Source organism: Lolium perenne, chromosome 3 (genome assembly GCF_019359855.2).
Source record: "Lolium perenne isolate Kyuss_39 chromosome 3, Kyuss_2.0, whole genome shotgun sequence".
NCBI classification, from domain to species: Eukaryota; Viridiplantae; Streptophyta; class Magnoliopsida; order Poales; family Poaceae; genus Lolium; species Lolium perenne.
The window spans coordinates 19,571,946-19,592,876 of NC_067246.2; the positions used below are offsets into that span (position 1 = coordinate 19,571,946).

The 20,931-nt window shown below is 44.5% G+C and overlaps 2 protein-coding genes and 1 long non-coding RNA gene across 3 annotated transcripts; 1 reads left to right on the forward strand and 2 right to left on the reverse strand.

Annotated features, from left to right (window-relative positions):
• Positions 1–1,318: 1,318 nt before the first annotated feature.
• Positions 1,319–6,593, reverse strand: LOC127341068 (protein ACCELERATED CELL DEATH 6). The gene is made up of 4 exons (XM_051366839.2): positions 5,554–6,593; positions 4,060–5,283; positions 2,291–2,817; positions 1,319–2,059 (listed from the first exon to the last, which is right to left on the reverse strand). The coding sequence occupies exons 2-4, from the start codon at positions 4,790–4,792 to the stop codon at positions 1,364–1,366; spliced, it is 1,956 nt and encodes a 651-aa protein (XP_051222799.1). The 5' UTR covers positions 4,793–5,283; positions 5,554–6,593; the 3' UTR covers positions 1,319–1,363.
• Positions 6,594–6,681: 88 nt separating this feature from the next.
• On the reverse strand, positions 6,682–8,433 carry LOC127341069 (F-box protein At5g49610). Its single transcript, XM_051366840.2, has 2 exons — positions 8,153–8,433; positions 6,682–8,068 (listed from the first exon to the last, which is right to left on the reverse strand). Exons 1-2 carry the CDS (start codon positions 8,279–8,281, stop codon positions 6,962–6,964), a joined length of 1,236 nt encoding a protein of 411 aa, XP_051222800.1. The 5' UTR covers positions 8,282–8,433; the 3' UTR covers positions 6,682–6,961.
• An 8,734-nt stretch (positions 8,434–17,167) lies between these two features.
• On the forward strand, positions 17,168–20,570 carry LOC127341067 (uncharacterized). The gene is made up of 3 exons (XR_007875177.2): positions 17,168–17,578; positions 17,715–18,117; positions 20,379–20,570. It is a non-coding gene; the product is annotated as an uncharacterized lncRNA (long non-coding RNA).
• The last annotated feature ends 361 nt before the right edge of the window (positions 20,571–20,931 follow it).

Here is a 20,931-nt window from a genome sequence, read left to right on the forward strand (position 1 = left end):
TGTTAATAAATTATTGCAAGCATGTAAATATATGAAGGTCTATCAGCAACAATTAAAGAAGAAACTAATATGCTCCCTCTTGCATAGTTTACCCCAATCACTATGAACCGAAAGATTCTGTAAACTATGACTGAATCTAATTTGTTGCATAATAGAAAATCCTGAAAGTAATGAAGTAGATTGTTCATGCCCTTCACTTTGGTTTAGATTGCATAAAAGCATATTTTAATAAATAAATATTTATCTTTGTAGTTTTTAATTCTCCAAACTTGTGCTAAATATTGCATGGTCTTTGTTCCCTTGTTCCCTTAATAAAGTATTTTTGCACCATACTTGTGACTTTCCGAAGATCCATATGCATAGATAGTTGCATAAGCCTATATTTATGTTGATTTAGACACTTGATATAGTCATTATATCAGTTCCCCAGACGTATGTGCAATTATGTGCCATTATATGCTCAAAAATATAAAAACATACATGCATATCTTTTTACTTTTTGCTATAAATTACGGATTTATATTTTTTTATTTTTTTAAAATAATTTTTTTAATTGCATCATAAAGATTACTATCATATTTACCCAATTTTTAGATTTTCAAATTTTTAGGTTTTAGGTTTGGCAAAAAAAATTAATTAATTAAAAAAATTAAAAAATAATACAAATTAAAAAGTTAATGTTTATTTATTTATTCAAGATTATTATTACATCATTATGGTTGTTTATTAAAAAAGTATTTGAAATTCAAACAATAAAGAAATGTGACATCGACCAACATGTTAATAGGATTGATATGATACTACTATCACATACATGCGCGCGAAGCACTTGGATGCGGAACGGGATGGAACTCGGAAGTTAAGCCGTGCTAGTGCTAGAGTAGTGGGAGGATGGTTGACCGAGCGGGAAGTTTGACCACGAGTATGTAATTTGGCTAGAGATAAGTGTAGTTAGAGATAGAGACTAAACTATGCAAATAACTGAAATAATAGAAATTCTGAAAAAAAAATAGAAAAAAAGTGGAGTGAAATAAATTAGAAAAAAATAAAATTAAAAAAAAATCACCTAGGGACATTTTTCGTCCCAACAGACGGAACCCACGTGGATGGACCTTTAGTCCCGGTTCGTAAGCAACCGGGACTAAAGGGGGGCCTTTAGTCGTGCTTGTTTAGTCCCGGTTGCCTTTTTCTACTAGTGGGGTGAGTCTCGATCATCTCCTCGTTGCTCCCGTAGCTCGACAAAATTAATTGATCATTTGGTGCTAGTTTTTTTAATAAAAAATGCATGTTATTAAAATAGGAGCATTGCAAACAGTCATACCAAACAACCCTAAAAAAATTGCATGTTGTTAACTGAGCAATTCTACCGTGGCAAGCGGCCACTGACATTAACAGATACAAGTACTATAGTATTTACAATGATGAATGCAACAACGTTGAAGGCATAAAACATGACAAAGGGAAATTGCCGGCTTATGCGTCTCTTGGAACGCCGTCGTGGTTCCGACCTACTGCCAACCAAAAACTGCACAACTCCTCCAAGTGATCCAGGCGTTGCGAGGCATGCAAGCAGCGTCATCATGATGTACAATCCAAGGTACATCAGCTGAGACAATGCGATCTTCATGGGATTCTTATCGCTCATCACAGCGGCTATAGCCATGAAGAAACCTAGCATCATGCTGTTCAATGCCAGCCAAAGGAAGTGCATCGAGATCATGAAGCCGATCCACGAGCGGTGTGACCGCGAAGCTCTCCCATATATCAACAGTATCGTCGCAACCACGGAAGTGGTCACAGCGATGGTATCCAGGGCTAGGAAGGCATTGTACAAACGATCTCCGCCAAGATTTGCCTTTCCATCAGACCCATATGATCCAGGCACGTTGAATGCTGCCGAGAAGGCGACCGTCGCCACTAGAGTGGAGACAATTGCGAGATTTTTCGATGTGGTCTCTCGCCATTTCATGATATTCTGACCCTTCCATTTCTCTATATGGTCTTGCCTCTCTGGTCTGAATGGTGCTCCATTAACATAGAATTTCACTACTAGCCTTACCTGCATATTCATAAAGACATTATCTGTATGAAGCCCATATGTACTGGTATTTTTTACAGTAATATTAATTTGGATCAAAGATTTATTGGATAATATAAAGCTAACATTAGAGAGAGTTGACAACATTACTCCGCCAACATCCACATCTACTAAATAAATCCTCAAATGTTGTGAGAAAACACATGAAAGATAACCTATCACATAGACATCGAAGACTGAGAGAATTGTTACCATTGAGTAGAACCCTGTAGAATCCTCTATGAGATCAGCTGGAGTCCGGCCATCATTGTTCATAACGTGGGAATGCACCTTCTTACATGCTAACAGCTTGGATATAACTTTGTGTTCCCCAGCCACCACAGCCAAATGGAGCGGCGTATTTCCTTCCCTGTCCTGGGAGTTCATAAGATGCTCCAGCATCTTGTTCTTTATAACATAAGACACGATGGAGGAGCGGCCCCTCATGGCTGCAGCGTGCAGGAAGTTTCTACCGCGGTCATCACAAATGTCTGCACAAGCGGGGTACAATCGTAGCAACAACCGGACAGCGGCGACATGGCCCATCAGTGCCGCGGCGTGCAGAGCTGAGATGCCATCATTATCCTGGAGATATACAGTGCTTGGCGGTGAATGCGCTAGGAGCGCTTCGATGATCAAGCAGTCCCCGTCAGATGCGGCAAAGTGCAGAGGGCTGCTCTTGTTCGCGTCGATAGTGCCGGCGAGTGCTGGCCTCAATTGCAAGAGCAGAGCAACCATTTCTACAAAATGATGGAGTGCTGATATGCTTGTAGGGAAGTACTTTTTTTAGATGCTGAAATGCTGTACAAGGAAAATGAAAAATGGTCCATCTAGCCATGTCTGGTTGAAACGTTTTCTCATGGAATATAGACATTCAATGCAATGAATTTTGAAGGAACTATGATGAAAAAAAATTCAAAGGGGTAAGAAGAGATCCATCACGGGATTGCTTACAAAAAAAGTGTCATTCGATCAAACAAGAATGGAACTAGATTTGGCAAGTAATTGAGCTTTCTTGACGCTATGTTGGGCACAAATTTGGCAAGATTTGTGAAAAGAAGGTTAGAAGAGTTGGCCAGACTTCATAGGCAACATATATTTTGGCAAGCAACCAAGCAAAAGCTACAATAGCATAGGCCGTCAAAAGAATTGGCGAGGCGAATTTGGGCACCAATCAAACCTAAAAGTACATTTGACTTAATTTTGAAAGGGGGTGAAATGTTTGTTATGATAACTGTCCGTCAGACCATTATGCATATACATAGATGTTGCATTTACTTTTACAATTTGGGCAATTTACTGCCGTATGGCGATTCGAGTGTACTTATCCCTACATACCATATTCATTCTGACATTTTCTAAGCTCATTTGAGTGCACTACAAACTTCTAAGGACGCGACTGATGACATTGTTCAGCTCCCTGAAGATTGATCGCTCTGTAACCCATTCTGAGTTATAAAGTTTTCTTTTCTCCGAGAAAAATGTAAATTTTAGTTGCCTGCACTGTACATAGTTTGCAACACAATTCAATAGGTCTAAAATCAGGTACTCCAGATGAGGATAGGTTACCTTTGTACACAAAATAAAAAAGCAGCTACAACCAATAGGCAACTAAAGAAAAAATCAGCTGCCTACACATTGTACAACTGAAAAAAAATAACAGTTGCCAACATTGTGAAACTGAAGAAAACTTCAGTTAGAGTCATGCTAGCACGAATAACTGGATCAACGTCTAATGGCTAATGGGTGGTATTAGTTCTAAGCTAATCCTCATTTGGCCGAGAATTAGCAACGCCAAATTTTAATCTGGTTTGACGGTTCTTGGCTTCTGTATTTGTGAACATGTCCACATCAACATGTGTCACACCAAAAATGGTCAACCCTGCCATTAAACCAACGTCTCTACATGTTCACGTCACAGTTGTTTGACCACAGATCATCGCCGGTTCACACCAAAAAAGATTTTTTGTTGATGAACAAACCTGAACTTTGGAGAACAGCAGCGTGCAGAGCGTTCTGCGAGTCCGTCCCGGCAGCCGACGCGTCCCCGTGCGAGACCGAGACGACGATCGCCCTCACGGCATCCACCGACCCGCTCATCACCGCTAGGTACAGGGCCGACACTCCGGCACCGTTCGTCTCCGCCACCAGCTCCGGCGCCAGCTTCACGAGCGTCTCCACCGCCGCGAGGTGACCATGCCTCGCCGCGACGTGCAGCGCGGTGTCCCCGGCCTCGTTCTTGCCGTGGAGGATCCCCCGGAGGGCGTCTTCCTCCACGTTGGCTCGGGCCGACCGTACGATTGTCTCCACGGCGTCGGCGTGGCCTGCCCTCGCCGCGCTGTGCAGCGGCGTGTCCAGCGCCCTGTTCACGGCGGAGAGGAGGGAGCTGTAGCTGTAGCAGAGCTCGGCGACGAGGCCGCCATGGCCCTGCCCGGCGGCGATGTGGAGGACCGTGTTACGCTCCGCCGTGACCTCATGGGCCGTGCATCGTCCGCCGTGACCGGCCACCTTAGCAGGCCCGCCGTGACGAGCTGCCGCCGGTATGCCGCTGATGTTTCTTCCAGTCAGGAGGCCGGCGACCTCCTGTGTGCGTCCCTTGAACGCTGCGATGTAGAGTTCAGAGCACATGAACAGGCTCTCATCCTTGCCGCTAGGGTGTCTGAGCTCCATAGGTTCTGTTTCTGTTGAAGTGGGGAAAATCTTGTTGGGGTTCATTATAGGGATGAAACCTCTCAACTCGTATCCATCTCCTGATTAGGATACCTTTGTGTCGTAGTTGTGAACAAGTCAGAGGAATGGATACACTTGACCTTCTGTAGTAGTATAACATATCGGCTGTTGAATAGGATGCACAGGTGGCACCAGAGTGCCATTGTCAAAGATCAACGCGCGCTACACCATGCTCATCTCGTGGTATTAGTCACTTCAAATATATTAGCCATTGCATTTGCGGCCGTCGTTCCCATCCACCAAGACAAGATATCGTCATCTGAGGTTTGCTCCCCTACTCTCCGTTCTTCCGATTTTAACCGGAGACTGTAAATTTAGGCTTGTGGGTTGTCAGAAAACTGGTTGCTTTACTTCCCTGAAGACTTCTAGATAGTTGTAGCTGTCAGGGAACAACGTGGCACTCCGTTTTGTTAGGCCTCCCTCATTTTCCGAAAGCAAATCTTAACCGGAAACCTGAATTTTACTCTCCCCACCATCTGTAGACGAAGAAGCAGCATGGGCATCAGCACAAGTACACCTGCTGCTAAAATTATTTTCAGCTCCCTGCTTGGAAGATGGAAGCATTCGCGCCAGCTTCATCAATACTTAAAATCAGCTCGTTGACATTTTGACAAAATCGTTTGGACGAGTAGAGTTTCAGGAGTTGCATGCTAGAATTAGAATGGTTCAGATCAAGTCAAGCATGAAGAACAAGGATTAGGTAGAGAACTGTGAGAGTAATCCTTGCTTAGGAGTTAAGCTAGTACCTTCTAATAGGACTAGAAGGTTCTACCCCAAAGACATGCATCCCTTCAAATTGTCCAGCAGTTTCCAAGGCACCGACGGAAGGCGTATTGCCAAACAGGGCATCCCTGCTCCCCTGTTTCATCCATGCTGGTAATGGCTACTCCTTCCCAGTTTCACTCATGCTGGCAATGTCAAGGCTAAAAGCTTAACGCCACATGCATATCCAGCCAAAGTCACCATGTATAATTGCTGAAGACTTCTGGGATTTCAACCACATGCCAGGACATCTGGAAAACCATCCTGAAGCCAAATGACAAAACCTCCCCTGCAGGTGCATCGCCATGCATAAACAGCCCCCCTCATGTCTTTCAGATTCAGCAAACATGTCATTATCTCCTTGTAATCCTAGAAAATCAACAAAGATCCACAAAAACTAACAGAAAAGTGAGAGAGATACCACCATTCTTTTAGACACATCAATCAACTGAAAATATATTTCCCCTTCCGAAGAAATTTCAAAATCTGCCGTCTTTGAGAATTTTATCTCCCACCATGGTCCACAATAGCATGAAAAATCTGGAACCTTCTCTACTACAGAATGCAAACTGCCTAGAAATTTACAGCTAAGTCAGAATTCAAGTAAAGAAATTCTGGTCATGGTTTCACGGACAGCTCAGTTAAAACAACAGATTAAGAAACACCAACACACTAGGGGTGCATAACTTGTAGTGGAAACAGAAATATTTATGGATCCAAAGTCTTAACTGCAAACATAATTTTTTGCTATCCTCAGCTAAGCAAAATACAAAAACTATTGTGTCCTCTATGTCTGTTAAGCTGAATAATGTTTAATTAAAAAATGGTTCATATTGTCTGACACCATCAATGAAAGTTCATGCAAGAAAACTAACATCTCTGTAGACTCTCTGTATAGGCAGCACATTAAAATTTACAAAAGGAAGAGCCACTCCCTAATAATCTATTGCAGAAAAGAGGCACAATTTTAAAATTTACAAATGCAAGTCGATATAAGTCATACAATAAAGATATATTTGCGTGGAATAAATGTAGTGAAGAGCAGAAATGAAAACATTTTTAAACATAGACAATGCACACTCATATTTACCCCCACTTGAACAGATAACAAGTTACCACAATAACTATTACTGCATCAAAGAAAATATATTAGGTAAGTAGTTCCATTCATACAACTACACATTACCCACTGGAATGCTTGTCGCTTACAAACTTTCACATGGCTAACCAACGTTGTCCAAAGCCATGAAAAAGGAAAGCACCCGAACGTCAAAATATGGAATGCCAGGAAGACATTCCAAAGCCAGTGCAAAAGAACTAGCAGACTAGCACATACCAGACGGCTGGTTTTTACAAAGGCATTCCATTAAGTACATGAAGCTGCACCGACTTTCAGTGTCCATCTGATAACCACTCTGAAAAACATGGAACATAAGGTAGACCACCCAGAAATTCTCCGGAAGTGCAAAGGACATGCACTTCCTGGTTATCCATATCGTACGACAGAGTCATGTCCTCCCCATTAGTAATGAAAACCAAATTTCGTTCCGGATGAATTGCAAACATCTCATAGAATCCATCCTCATCTTCCGCATCAAACAGTTCTGGAACGCTAACCATGTGCTTTAGGGTCCAGTTATCACTAGCATAATCCTCAAGCACCCACACAGAGAGTTGGTTTTCTTTATCCGGATCTATGTACCAAGCATGCAAGAGACCCTGAGATTGCCCCATTGAAGTATTACCATTGCTAGGTTCCATATCTTCTGGAAGAGGAATTTGTGTCCACAGCTCCCCCTCTGTGTCCACTGCGGCTATTTCAGGTTCATCGATCGTCAAATGCATAAAGCCGTTCAGGAAGACGCACTCTGCAGTAACAACAGGAACAGCCATGTCATCACATCCGCTCCGGATCCATCTTCCAGTTTCCGATGAGTAGATCGCCACATCATCTAGACAACCTACAAGAGGAGCAAACACCACGAAGCGAGACGGAGTGCTTGCGTCGAAGCCGAGGAAGGCAAGCCCTGGTTGCGGATAAGGGTCAGTGTCCTCTTCATCCAAAAACACTATAGGAGGTACCACGGTCCACTTCTCAGTCGCAGGATTGCACACAACAAGATCCTTTTCCTGGGCATGAGATTTCCAGCATCTGCAGAGGAGAAGGCCGCCGCAGCACTGCTCGACCTTCAAGCCATCGTATCCCCGCAAGAAAGGTAGAGCAGGGTCGACCATAGGGGCCCCTCTCCCGGACAGATTGCGGAATCTGAGATCGTTGCCGTATCTGTGGTTGTGGAAGAAGCCCGACAGGGTCTGCGGCGACCTCCTGCGGATGTCCGGGTTGGAGCATAGAGCGAGCCACGACCTGGACACGCACTTGAAGCGGCACAGCGATTTGTAGGGCACCCGCGACAGGATCTCCATGAGAGGGCCCTCGGGGAGGCTCGCCGCCACCTGCTGGTGCTGATTCTTCTTCTTCCGCCTCTGCTTCTTCCTCCTCTGCAGATGGAAGAGACAGTCCGTCAGGTTCCCATCGATTTCCTTCCAAGAATACAAGATTGGGAGAGAATGTGTGGAGCGAACCTGGGAAGCTGGGAACGTTGGCGTAGGAAGGGGTGGAATGTCCTCGCCGCGGCGGCGGCCGGTTGCCGACGATTGGTTCTGCTTCGTGCGGCCATTTTTGCCTCCTTGAACTTGTCCTCCTGGCGGCATCGCCTCCTCGTCGATCCGTGTATCAGTGCCTCGAGGCCCTTGCCTCGACCGTCCTGGGAGCAGGTCGCCGGAGCTCTAGCCTCTAGGGTTTGGGAAGAGTAAGGACCGGCCAGGCGCCTCGGCTGCGTCGATTTACCACTTCTCTTCTGTAGAAGAAAAAAATCTATTCCGTGAAAAAAAAAAATCTCCCAATGTAAACTGTGCCCTGTACACAAGGAAAGCTTTTTTTTTTTTTGAGAGAGATCAAAAGGATAAATTCATGTGCACGAGAATGTTTCATATTATCCAATATGCCTGTATATGAGCGTCTGCATTTATGTTTCTCAAAAAAAAAAAAATCAACTCCTCATGCTCTTAGATCTTCTGTAAACCTTAAGACACAGGACAACTCCGAAATTTTTATCCTGGTTCTTAAGATGGGTGTGTTTGTAATTTTACAATAATAACATAGTTACTAGTAAACTATCTATTTTCCTATTTAGGGGAGCTAAGAGCATCTCCACTTATGCCGCTCATATGGCCTCCGGTAACATTTGCCGGTTGCATGGGGGCGCTTGATGTATTCTTTTCATGACGGGGGATGGGGTGGATTTTCCAAGCCGCACCGCCCACACCCCCACCCTCCCCCCACCAAATAAAATATTCCCCAAACTGGCCGACGGGAGGGGCGGACAGGGAGGAGGGGACAAGCAGGGCATGGAGGTGGGAGCAGGGCGGCGGAAGTAGGGTGGAGCGGGAGCAGGACGGCGGAGTGCACACGCCTGCATTGGAGCCTCGGGTCCTTAGACGACTCAAGGGGCTCGACGGTGGAGCGCACACCGTAGCGGAGCCGCACCTGCATCGGCCCCGCGCAAACGCCCTACCGCTGCTCGCCGTCGTGCCCGCGCATCTTGGAGCTCGCTCTATCACCTACACGCCGGGGAAGACTTGCGGTTGTCGATGCCACCTCGGATGAGGCTGCTAAGAACCTCCGGATCAATAGCAAACTCGCCGTTCATGGGGCAACGTGATGCCTTGGTGGATGATGATTTCATATTTGATATAACATTTTGTATTTTACGGGCTCACGCACATTTTAGCCTTGTTTCAGCATGATCCCAAGTTATCAAGTCTTTTATGAATATATCAATTGGGACTATCATATTATGTAATAATATGATATTTCCAAGTAATAAAAGTAATTAAAATAATTTTCCACGCATCTGGGTGAAGAGAGGACGCAAAGGAAAGCATCTGCGAGTTTAACGAGCATCGGTACGGGCGAAGCCCGCCCATACCATCTGCCCGTACAACCCACTAGGAGCACCGCCTCGTCAAATATATTGAACTCACAAAGACGGATCTAAGAATAGACATACGCAGACACCTCGAGGCACCAAACACCACGCCAGGAAGAGATCTGGAGGAGGAACTTGGAGAAGGGAAAATCATTGTTGCTTCACGGATCATCGGAGGACAACACATCATCACCTTCTTCATCAACCGCTGCATCTCCATCAACACCGTCATCCCATCTCTCATACATTTAGATCTTGTTGTAATTCTAAGTACAATTGCGATTTTGCACTTGATCCCATTACCACCTTTGCAATCCATCCATTTGAATATGATGATGGTGTTGATTGTCTCCATGTGCGAGTAGTTCAACTTGTTTTTGGGGAGATGGAGAAACTCTAACATTATTATGAAGTGAAATAAAGATGATCTATAACTTTGGTCTTTGATCTTTACTTGATCTATGATATTGTGCTAGATTTCTCTCCTTAGATGTTACGTGAATTCGACCACATAATATTTGCCTTCGGGACTAAAGGGAGGAATCTACTCTTTTGGACCTCGATGCATGTAAAACATGAACTTTGTCCTTTATCATACTGAATTCCCACATATTTGCAACATATATGATATTAATAACATGTTTTATATTGATTTATGGGGATTTACCAATGATCCCCTTTATTTGATTTATAACTCTGCAGAACATGAATTCTCTGTTTTGTGTATTTTTACTTTCAGAGACCTATACGGAGTCAAATTGACCTGAGAATTTTGGAGTGTCACTTTTTCATCGGGAGAAGCACCCTGGAGCTTTGGAGGAGGCCTGGATGTGCCGGAGGCACAAACAACATCAGGTGGCGCGCGCAAATATGTAGGGCATGCCACCCGAGGTCTTTCGACCGTCGATCGTCCAATTGAGCTGTTTTTTCGCCCACCGACGTATTTTGACATAAAAATCATTATATATATATAGCCCCGAAGGTTTCTTGGGAGGAGGCCGCCGTACAAAGACAGAACACGGAAACGGAGGTTGCAGCGGAGAAGATTGAAGGGGAAAACTCCATCGAGATCTAAACCTTCCCCAACGTCTTCATCATCATCACCATGATCAAGGGAGAGTAGTCCACCTCTGGACTACAGGTTTTGTGGCAGTATCTTGATCTATTTCTCTCATGTTCTTCATAGTTCTTAGTACCATATAATCTGCCCTACATGATTATGGCCATATTTGTAATACCTATGTGGTGGACACTTATTCTATGATATTGTGATATGAGATCTGATTGTATTATGTGCAAGATGTATTGACATATACAAATTATGTACCACATTCTTAAGTATTTGTTCTGATCCAACATCTATGCAAGAACGTGTGTGGGGTGATGTTTGTATTAGATGGAGTATCATGGTTTTAGTGATTAAATAGTGACAACAAATGCATGATCTATTATGGTTTTTCCTTTTCTTTTGCTTCCTCACTAGGGATAAACCCCTTTACAATTTTTAGTTGTTACTATATTTTATCTAGTTTTACTAACTTTATCTTTACTTGTGTTTTATTTACTTACTAGAAACCTTGTGCTTGATAACCACACGGTGGATTTGGGGACACAAGGATTTTATTTTGCTTTGCAGGATTGCTAGAAGAAGAGAGAAGACAATACTCTTTGCCCAGTTCCTCGAGAGTTCGATATAACCCTCGAGTCATCCTTCGGGGGAAAATACTTTGCTTTCGCAACACTCTACACTTGGGAGTTCCAACATCAGCAGACGTGTATGGGAGTATGCCCGGTTCTACTTGTGAATACAAACATTTGGCTTACAACCTACACGATCAAAGGGGGATAAGGAGAGATTCACTAAGCTCGTAACGATATCCATGGGGGGGGGCTTACTTGTGATGATCTATAGAAGTGATTTGCTCGCAACATTGTAGTGGTTATTTAGAGATGACCTCATCACATGAATCTAGAAGCGGCTGCTCGTGAGACTTGTTGGTGAACATCTTATTATGGAGCTCTCCCCCCACATATCATGACGAAAGATATATGTTATCCTAATCATAATTAATTCTCACATGCTAGTGGTGTATCCTACATTCCCGATAACATTTTAGCCTTATTGAATTCCAACACAAATCCCAATGCACTTGTTACTTTACTTGTTTTCATTCACTTTCTCGCAAAGAAACACAACTCTCTTTTAAACACTCCTATTTGAGATCAAAGGCAACTTACAAGTATCCTTTGGTAGATAGTAACGAGGGGCATAAAGACCTCAACCAATAGCTCTATATGGTTCTATACTCTTATTTCGAAACTAGCTACAATTGATATATGCACTTGCAATCATCAAGCTATTTTCTCTGGCACCATTGCCAAGGAGCTAAGCGCTTTTCTTCTTTGTTCTTAGTTGCTAATTTATTAATTGTTTTACTAAAGTTGTTTACTAGTTTCAGGTAGACACCATGAATGCACTTAGGCTAAAGAATCCGCTCGATGCAACCAAATACCTCGGGAATTTTAATAGAGGATTCATTGAGGAATTTCCGAAGGGAAGCGAACAGGAATATGAGGTTAATACTCTCTTCATCGCTATTATTCATAAGAAAAAAATTGCAGGAGATGATCCTAATGCGGATCCATATGAACATTTAATGCATTTTACCGAGTTATGTTGGACACCGATGGCTCCCAAGTGCATGGAATCAATTGTAGTACTTTTCAATAAGAAAGGTTATCGAACCCACGAGGAGCTAAAGGTATTGGTTAGTAAGTTTGACAAGTAAAACAATAGAAGGGTGTAGTGGTTTTGGTGTTTTGGATTTTGCAATAAAATGAAGTGCTGAAAGTAAATAGCAACAACTAAATGCTCTCAATTAGAGAAAGCCCAATCTTCTATGCAGCAAGAGGACTTATATGTTACAAGCATTCCCAAGGGCGGCATGAATTTATAGCATTTAGATTCCTACACAACATGGTGAATATCTTGTCAAGTTTCATTCCTTTAGAGCGGATCCTAAATTAGGTGCAGCCATAGACATTAGAAAATACACCCCTTATGATGGGCCCTAGAGACATTTTCATGAGCAAGTATAGGAATCATTAAGACATAAATGTCCCACCATAGCAGTTAGTTCATTGGTCCTCGACATAAACCCCTCTAATGCAACTCAAAGTATTGGAAGAAGGTTTCTATCATTCCGTCCCTTCCAAATTTTGTCATTATATTTAAGTGCAACCCTATGAGCCCATATAGGTGAAGTAATATGCAGTTGATGTTAGCATAAAACCATCATAGAATTACATAATAAATAAAAACTTGAACAAATACTCATTGCATATTATATGAAAATCATAGCCAATTCATCCTATGCTCTTAGGAACATGGGGATCTACTCACAAGTGTCAAACATGGTATGGATCAGAGGCATATGGATTACAACACAATCTGAAAATATAATATCTCCACCAAATAAAGACAAGTTGCCAATCATAATCGTGCAAATAGCACTTAAACAATATCCAGGGTTCAATAAATCACAAACTATGAGGTGGCGAGGTGGATCTTGGAGATGGAGATGGTGTTGATGATGGTGCTGATGGAGACGTTGATGGAGAGGCCTCCCCCTACACCAAGGAGGAGTGGTGATGATGATGGCGTCGATTTCCCCCTCACCGAAGGATCCGGTGTTGCAGGGTCTGCCCTCTCCTGGAGTAGGAGAGGACTTTCGCCTCCGCCACCGCCTCTGTAAATCATGGGAAAAATATGGCATAGGTTTTTTGGAAAAATATAGGCGTCTGTAAATAGGCGGGCTCGAGACGACGCTTGAGGCTCGAATGGGCCTAGGTGGAGCTCCCAGCAGAGGGGGCGCGCCACCTGCCTCGTTTGGCCCTCGTGGCTCCCCTCTCGTACTTCTTTGGCCCACGGTGTTTCTCTTTATGAAAAACTGTTCATGAATTTTTTTCCTTTGATTTTTAGGCAGCCAGAAGGTCCCTGAAACAACAAAATACGAAAAATGAGGTTTTTTTTGCCTCCCGAAAATTAAATACCAATGAAAGGTAATTTGTATGAAAATCCCATAAATCAATTTAAAATACATAAATAATGATGGATCATGGCAAATATCATTCAAAACAAATCATATAAGTCACTATATTTATGGTGTAAAATGCACGTATCAACTCCCCCAATCTTAAACCTTTGCTCGTCCTCGAGCAATAATCGAATATATAGATCATATCATGTATCAATGAGCTTATGGTTGATAAAAAATACGAGCATAGCACCATCACCTTATGCATATTCACTTGTCTTAAAATATCTATGAGTTAACAACCATACAAATGTGTGCTACATAAATAGGATTTCTAGCAACTACCCCTTGCTTTTGAACAAAACTAACAATTGTATGTTGGACAATTGAACTTTTATTTTTACGACTGATTTGCATGGCTTTTACCTTGCTTTGTTTGGTTTCAATCTTGCCTTTGCAATGAAGATAAACTCTCGTAGAGAAACTAGTTAAAGAAGAGTTATTTAAACAACAAGATAGACATGGAATTTGAATTTTGTCAAACACTTTCACCACTTTTATAATGACATCAGTTAACGGTCTTGTCTTTTAGTAACCAGTATAAATCTTATTCATGGATCTTTCAATCATGTCATATGCCCTACTCAACCTTTGTCTTTCACTTTTCATGGCTAACCGAATTCTCGGAAGCCTACCTTTTCCTTACACTTTTCTATAGAGCATATGTACTGAAATATCCATGACCCTCAGTTTACTTGTTGATTACTGAACAGAACAAGAGAATCTTATATCCCATTGTCATCATCTATTCCTAACTATTTGTTCGACAAAACCATATTTCTACTCCAAATTCAAGGTACCTTTTTTTCTTTATTTGTAAACATCACTTGCATGGATCTTTCTTTTGTTGCAAGTTTTTGTTTGTTTGACAAGTTCTATGCTTGTCCATAACATTCAAGTTAATCTAATTCAAGACAAGATGTAACTGAAACTTGTAGATATTATGCGCACATTTGCATTAGTGTACCCATAAATCTCCAAACAAAAGAACTTATGGATGACACCATATTATATATTTTATTCAAAACCACTCGACCAAAGATAAATGATAATGCTCTAAGAGTTTTTCAACCTATGATAAAAATTACTAGATAAAAGAAAAACCAACCTAAAGATCACGACTAAATGCTCCACTTCTCAAACAAAAAGCACAACAGGCTCCTCAAACCAAATACATATCTAGTTGTCCATGACCTCAATATACACATTACCAAATAGACAGAGCAGATCAAAACATATAGAAGAAGAAAAGAAACTATTCTCAATTGCCCAAGGAAGTCCTAGTCATTCATGGCAGATCAGGATAGCCACAACAGCGGCCAAGAGGATGGTGTCCCCTCTAGTGCCACGGCGATGCGTATCTCGCACAACTGCTCAGCTGATCTTCAACACCTTCTTCACAACCTACGAGCTTAACAAACACCACGAAGCGATACGGAATGGTTGTGTCGAAGTCGAGAAAGGAAAGCACTGGTTGGGAATAAGGGTCACCGTCCTCTTCATCCAAAAACAATATAGGAGGTACCAAGGTCCACTTCTCGGTCGTAGGGTTGCACACAACAAGATCACACTCATCTTCCTCGGCAACAAATTCCCATCATTTGCAAAGAAGAAGGCTGCCACAACACTTTTCGACCTTGAATCCCTCGTATCCCCACAAGAAAGAGAGAGCAGGGTCGACCATAGGGGGCCCTCTCCCGGATAGATTATGGAATTTGAGGTCGCCATTTTGTGTGGTTGTGGAAGAAGACGAACAAGGTCTGCGGCGACCTCTTGTGCATGTCCGGGTTGGAGCAGAGAGCGAGCCACGACCTGGACATGCACTTGAAGCGGCAGAGCAACTTGTAGGGCACCCGCGATAGGATCTCCATGAGGGGGCCCTCAGGGAGGCTCGTCGTGGCATGCTGGTGCTGCTTCTTCTTCCGCATCTGATTCTTCCTGCTCTGTAGATAGAAGAAATAGTTCGTCTAGGTTTCCCATGGATTTCCATGAATAGAAGGTTGGAAGAGGAGTTGTCGAGCAAACTTAGGATGCAGGGAACATCACCATAGGAAGAGGCGAAGTGTCCTCCTCGTGGCGGTGGCTGCTTGTCGGCGAATGGTCCTGCTTCGTGCGGCCATTCTCGCCTCCTTGACCTCGTCCTCCTTGCGGCATCGCTTTCTCCTCGACACAACGATCAGTGCCTCGAGGCCCTTGGCTGGACCGTCGTTGTCATCGGAGCTCTAAGGTATGAGAAGGATAAGCGGCGGTGTCGTTGCCTATTCGACGGTACCCTGGTGGAGGGATCCTCGCGAAGGGAGGAAGAAGTAGGGGCCAAAGGGCGAAGAGCCATTGGGATGGTAGTACGCGAGTTACCCAGCTTCGGAACACGCTGCACGGAGGAAGGACCTACTGCTGCTTGTCTGAAATTATATGGGTGCTTTCGCGTTATTACAATGAGTTGTGGTTGTGCCTCTAGGGCTCTCGGGATCCGTCTTATAAAGGCGCCAGGATCTAGGGTTTCTACGGAGAGTCCTAGCGGGAAAACAATCTTGTCTAACCACGGAATATTACATTATCGTGCACGTCAAGAATCTGCCTACTACCTAAAACGTCGTACTAGATCCGGCTACCGCGCAGGTCAAGCTAGATCTAGCTCCTTTGCTCCTGGGATGGACTTCCGCCATCTTGATCAACAACAACTGGGCCGCCCGGTGGGCCATATGCCACCACCACCGTATGTGGGCCACCCGGACTCGCTGGATCTAATCACTGTCGATGATACACCCATAAAATATACCCACAATAGACGCGTGTGTCCTGTCTCTATGAGCCTGGCTGTGTCGTCTATTTTACGACTTCTCTTCTGTGAAAGAACGTCTTGAATTAGGGCGTTCGGCCCGACGCAAACGGATGCAAAACGATTGTTTACGATAGTGCGGTTAAAAAAATGCGACTGCACCCAGGCCCAGCGGCCCGACGCATAGTGACCGGGCTGTCCGCGAGACGTAAATGCGGCTCAAATATGTGCCTTGGATGCGTCTAAGCAGACGCTGCACGGTCAGCGGGCGCATCCACGCGCTTCTTGCATGGGCCCGCATGACAGCGTCCTAGCTCGACGCGTCTTCTCAGCAACGCGCCAATACTGGCGACGAGGTATCGTTTCGGCAATCTGCACCACATTAATGACGATGCCTCAGCTGCCGAGCGGCTGCCGCCCACCTCTGCCAATGAGAAATAAATGTCGTTGCCAAGCGTGTCGCGCCCCTCGGCTGCCTCTAGCGTATAAAGAGGGACACGCGCTGGGCTGCTTCGTCTCCTCCAAACAAATCATAGATACCGCACAACCTCCACCGTATAGCGCCGCTCAACCTCCGCGAGAGAACCCATGGCTGGTCCAGGTAGCCGGCCAGGCGGCCGAGGCCGCAAGCGCGGTTGCCGCAGCCGGTACCGCCGTGCTGAAGCCGCATCACCTCACCCACTTGCCGTCGTCTGCGCCGTCAGTTGTCTCAAGCATTGCTTCTACCCTTATCTAATCATTTTGCAGTGTCCGAAATGTTCCCTAGTGTTAACTTTGACAATGCCCTCTCTGGTGCAGTAGTGCCATCTGCACACCTTATTCAACAGAGGATATGCTATACTACATATGGTCCAATGTACGGGGTTACTCTGACTTATTCATGGGTACGACAAAAGTATTCTAATCGGGAGAGGTCTCATAGCTTCTCCCTTCTAAGCCCCAACCAGATCGATTTTCCAAGTTGAACAGAAAGAGAACACTATGGAACAGGATGAAAGCTTGTTCATGTGCTCTAAACTTTACATTGCAGCGTTCGAGGGGAACACACAAGAGGTTGCCGGCCTCCTAGCCGGGAGCAGCAGCGGCACACCGGCGGCAGCTTGGCATGCAAGGCCCAGGCAAGACACGGCACCGCAGTCAAACGGTATTGTAAATTTCAGCTCAATATGATGGTAGAAACTAGTAGAAAAGATTATACCTCTCGTATATGGAGTCGGAATATTTACTGTATTACGAGCAAATCTTGTTACTGAATGATGAAAGCATACACATCTTTTCAGCTGGTCACCATGGAGGATGTACGGTTCAGGAGCTCACCGGAGAGCGAAACACGGTTCTCCACATCGCCGCCGAGCAGGGCCATGGCGACCTGATCGCGGGTGGCACGGGCCAACGTGGAGGAGGACGCGCTCCGTGGGATCCTATGCGGCAAGAACGACGCCGGGGACACGGCACTGCATCTGGCCGCGAGGCACGGCCACCGCGCGGTGGTGGAAAGGCTCGTGAAGCTGGCGCCGGAGCTGGCCGCAGAGACAGACGGCGCAGGCGTGTCGGCTCTGTACTTGGCGGTGATTAGCAGGTCAGTGGACGCCGTTAGAGCGATCATCGTCTCGTGCTGTGATGCGTCGGCTGCCGGGCCAAACTTGCAGAACGCTTTGCATGCCGCTGTTCTTCAAAGTTCAGGTTCGTTTTATTGCTCTTCCTAATTTCACTCTTCCTAGGAGTAGAACCAATAATGCTATACTTGCTTCTCGCAAAAAAAAAAAATGCTATACTTACGGAACATATAGACACGTCAATGAATGGACAATTTGTTGAAGTACATATTGGTTGGAGGTTGACCATTCTTGGTGTGGCACATGTTCACACATACAGAAAGGTCAAACAAAGATAAAATTCTAGTACCGTGCACAACAACTTTAGCTATTTAGAAGGCAATGTGGCAAACCATGCGGATGAAACTGCGGTGCTGTTTGTATACAAGTTACTGCACGCCTGAGGTAACAAATTCAGGCCATGTACTATGGATGAATTGATCGACTTGAAAATGCGACAAATTTCAGTGAAATATTGGACCTTTTATGCAATAACGCATAAATGGTAACCATGAACGACAATTGCGACATAAATGCGCCGTCTATATATGTACAATTGTCTGACATTTTTCCAAGCAAACAATTCGCCCCCTTCCAGAATTAAGTCAAATACAATTAGGTTTATGTTTAGTTACATTGTTGTTCTGTCCATGACATTTCTTTCAAACAACACTATTAGGAAAACAATTATAGGTAGAAATGTATTCTGTGACGCACCTAAAAATGCGTGCTCCACAAAAATATTTCTGTGACGCATATAAAAATAAATTTTGAATTTATGTGGCGCATGTAATACTGGTGCGCCACAGAATTGTGGCTTTCTGTGGCGCATGCGGACGGATGCGCCACAGAATTTCTATGGGGCCCACGGGGGGTCCAGTATAGCACATGGACGAAGGGAATTCCGTGGCGCATATGCACCACAGAATTTCTTGTGGGGGCCACCCCTGACAGTACGAGTCCACAATTCTGTGGTGTATATGCCCATATGCGCCACATAAATTTGAACTTCTGAGCCGCATATTGGCATATGCGCCACAGAATGTGTAGGGTTTTTTTTTCCTCCCAATGCAACTCCACCACCCCCCCCCCCCCCCCCGGGATCGCCTTTTTAGCACTGTAAAATACAAAAGAAATAGGTAGATATTTCAAAAAATAAAATCCTTCGAGGTGCCCATGTATTATGTCATCTAGTAGCACTGAGAATTAACAAACATGAATTTCGACTTTTTTTGCAAAATTGTGTTGCAAAATTATCAAACTGGATTCCTGGTTGCATACGAACTCGGGAAAAAAGCACAATATATCAAAATGACCGGGAGAAAATTCTACATCCGAATTCACCCGGGTTTTAGACAATTTTTAGAATCGCTAAATTCGAAAAGAGTAAAAAGATACGGTAAAGTCAAGATTTTTTCCTGCAAAAATAAAAAATCGATTTTTTTTGTGGCGCACCATATGGACAGGCGCCACGGAATTCTTAGCCCGAATTTCGAATTTCGGAGGCGTCATTCTCCTCCACTCCTCATCACTTCTCCTTCTCCTCACTTCTCCTCCCTTCTTCTCCCTCCCTTCTTCTCCACCACCTCCACCACCTCCTCCCTTCTTCTCCCTCCTCCGGCGACCACCACCACCACCCTCTCCTCCTCCGCCAGCAACCACCACCACCACCACCACCTTCTCCTCCTCCTCCGGCGACCACCACCACCACCTCCTCCTCCTCCACCACCACCACCTCCACCACCACCTCCTCCGGCCGGCCTCCTCCTCCTCCACCCGCCCACCCCACCCCACCCACCCACCTAACCACTCACCTTCAGGTGAAATTCCAAAAAAAAAACCAGCGAAATTCTGGCGGCCCCAGATCTAGATCTGGCAGCCATTTTTTTTTTAAATTCCAAAAAAAAATCTCTGGCACACCACTGCTAGGTACGCCATAGAAGTTTTCTGTGGCGCATTCGACCTGGTGCGCCACAGAAGTTTTAAGAAATTCTATGGCGCATGTACATATGCGCCACAAAATTCAAATATCTGTCACGTGACAACTGTGACGCAAGGCATATGCGCCACAGAACTCCAAAAAGGTGCGCCACAGAAAAGCTTTTTCCTAGTAGTGCAATCCTATAAGAGATCTCATCTTATAAATGGAACACACCTCAAAAAGAATCCTTTATCATTTTGTATCATTATTTTAGTTCCTTCAAATATTTCTTGAATTAAATTAATAGATTCCTTGAAAAATCATTTGATCCAGAGAGGGCTAGATGGATATTTTTTCTGTTCATTTTGCAACAGTTTAAGAGTGTTCTCCAACCATAACAGCATAACAAAAGGCTCCATTATGTGCAGAAATGGTTGCTTTGCTCTTGAAATGGAGGCCAGCTCTCGCCAGCAAAGTCGACATAAACAAGAGCATTCCACTGCATTTTGCTGCATCTGACGGCGATTGTTCTATCATTGAAGTGCTCTTAACACATTCATCGCCCAGCACTGCATATATGCAGGACAGTGATGGCATCTCAGCTCTTCATGCCGCATCGCTAATGGCACTGGTGGAAAAACAGGCTTCGGGTGAGCCCCATAAGTCGCGATGCTGCAGGATCCGCGACAAATGGTACCTTTAGTCGCGGTTCGGGAGGAGAACCGCGACCAAAGGCCTGGGCCCAGGGCGCTCGGTGGCCAGCCGGTGCACGTGGGGGGTCTTTAGTCGCGGTTGGCCAGGCCAACCGCGACTAAAGGTGCACGAAGGCCTTTAGTCGCGGTTGGCCAGGCCAACCGGGACTAAAGCCCCTCCCCTATATATACCCATCCAGCAGCCAACACTTAGCCATTTGGTGCCATTCTCTTCACAAGCTCACAAGTGGGTGTTAGGTTTGCTTTTGGTTCCTCTTATGCACATAAG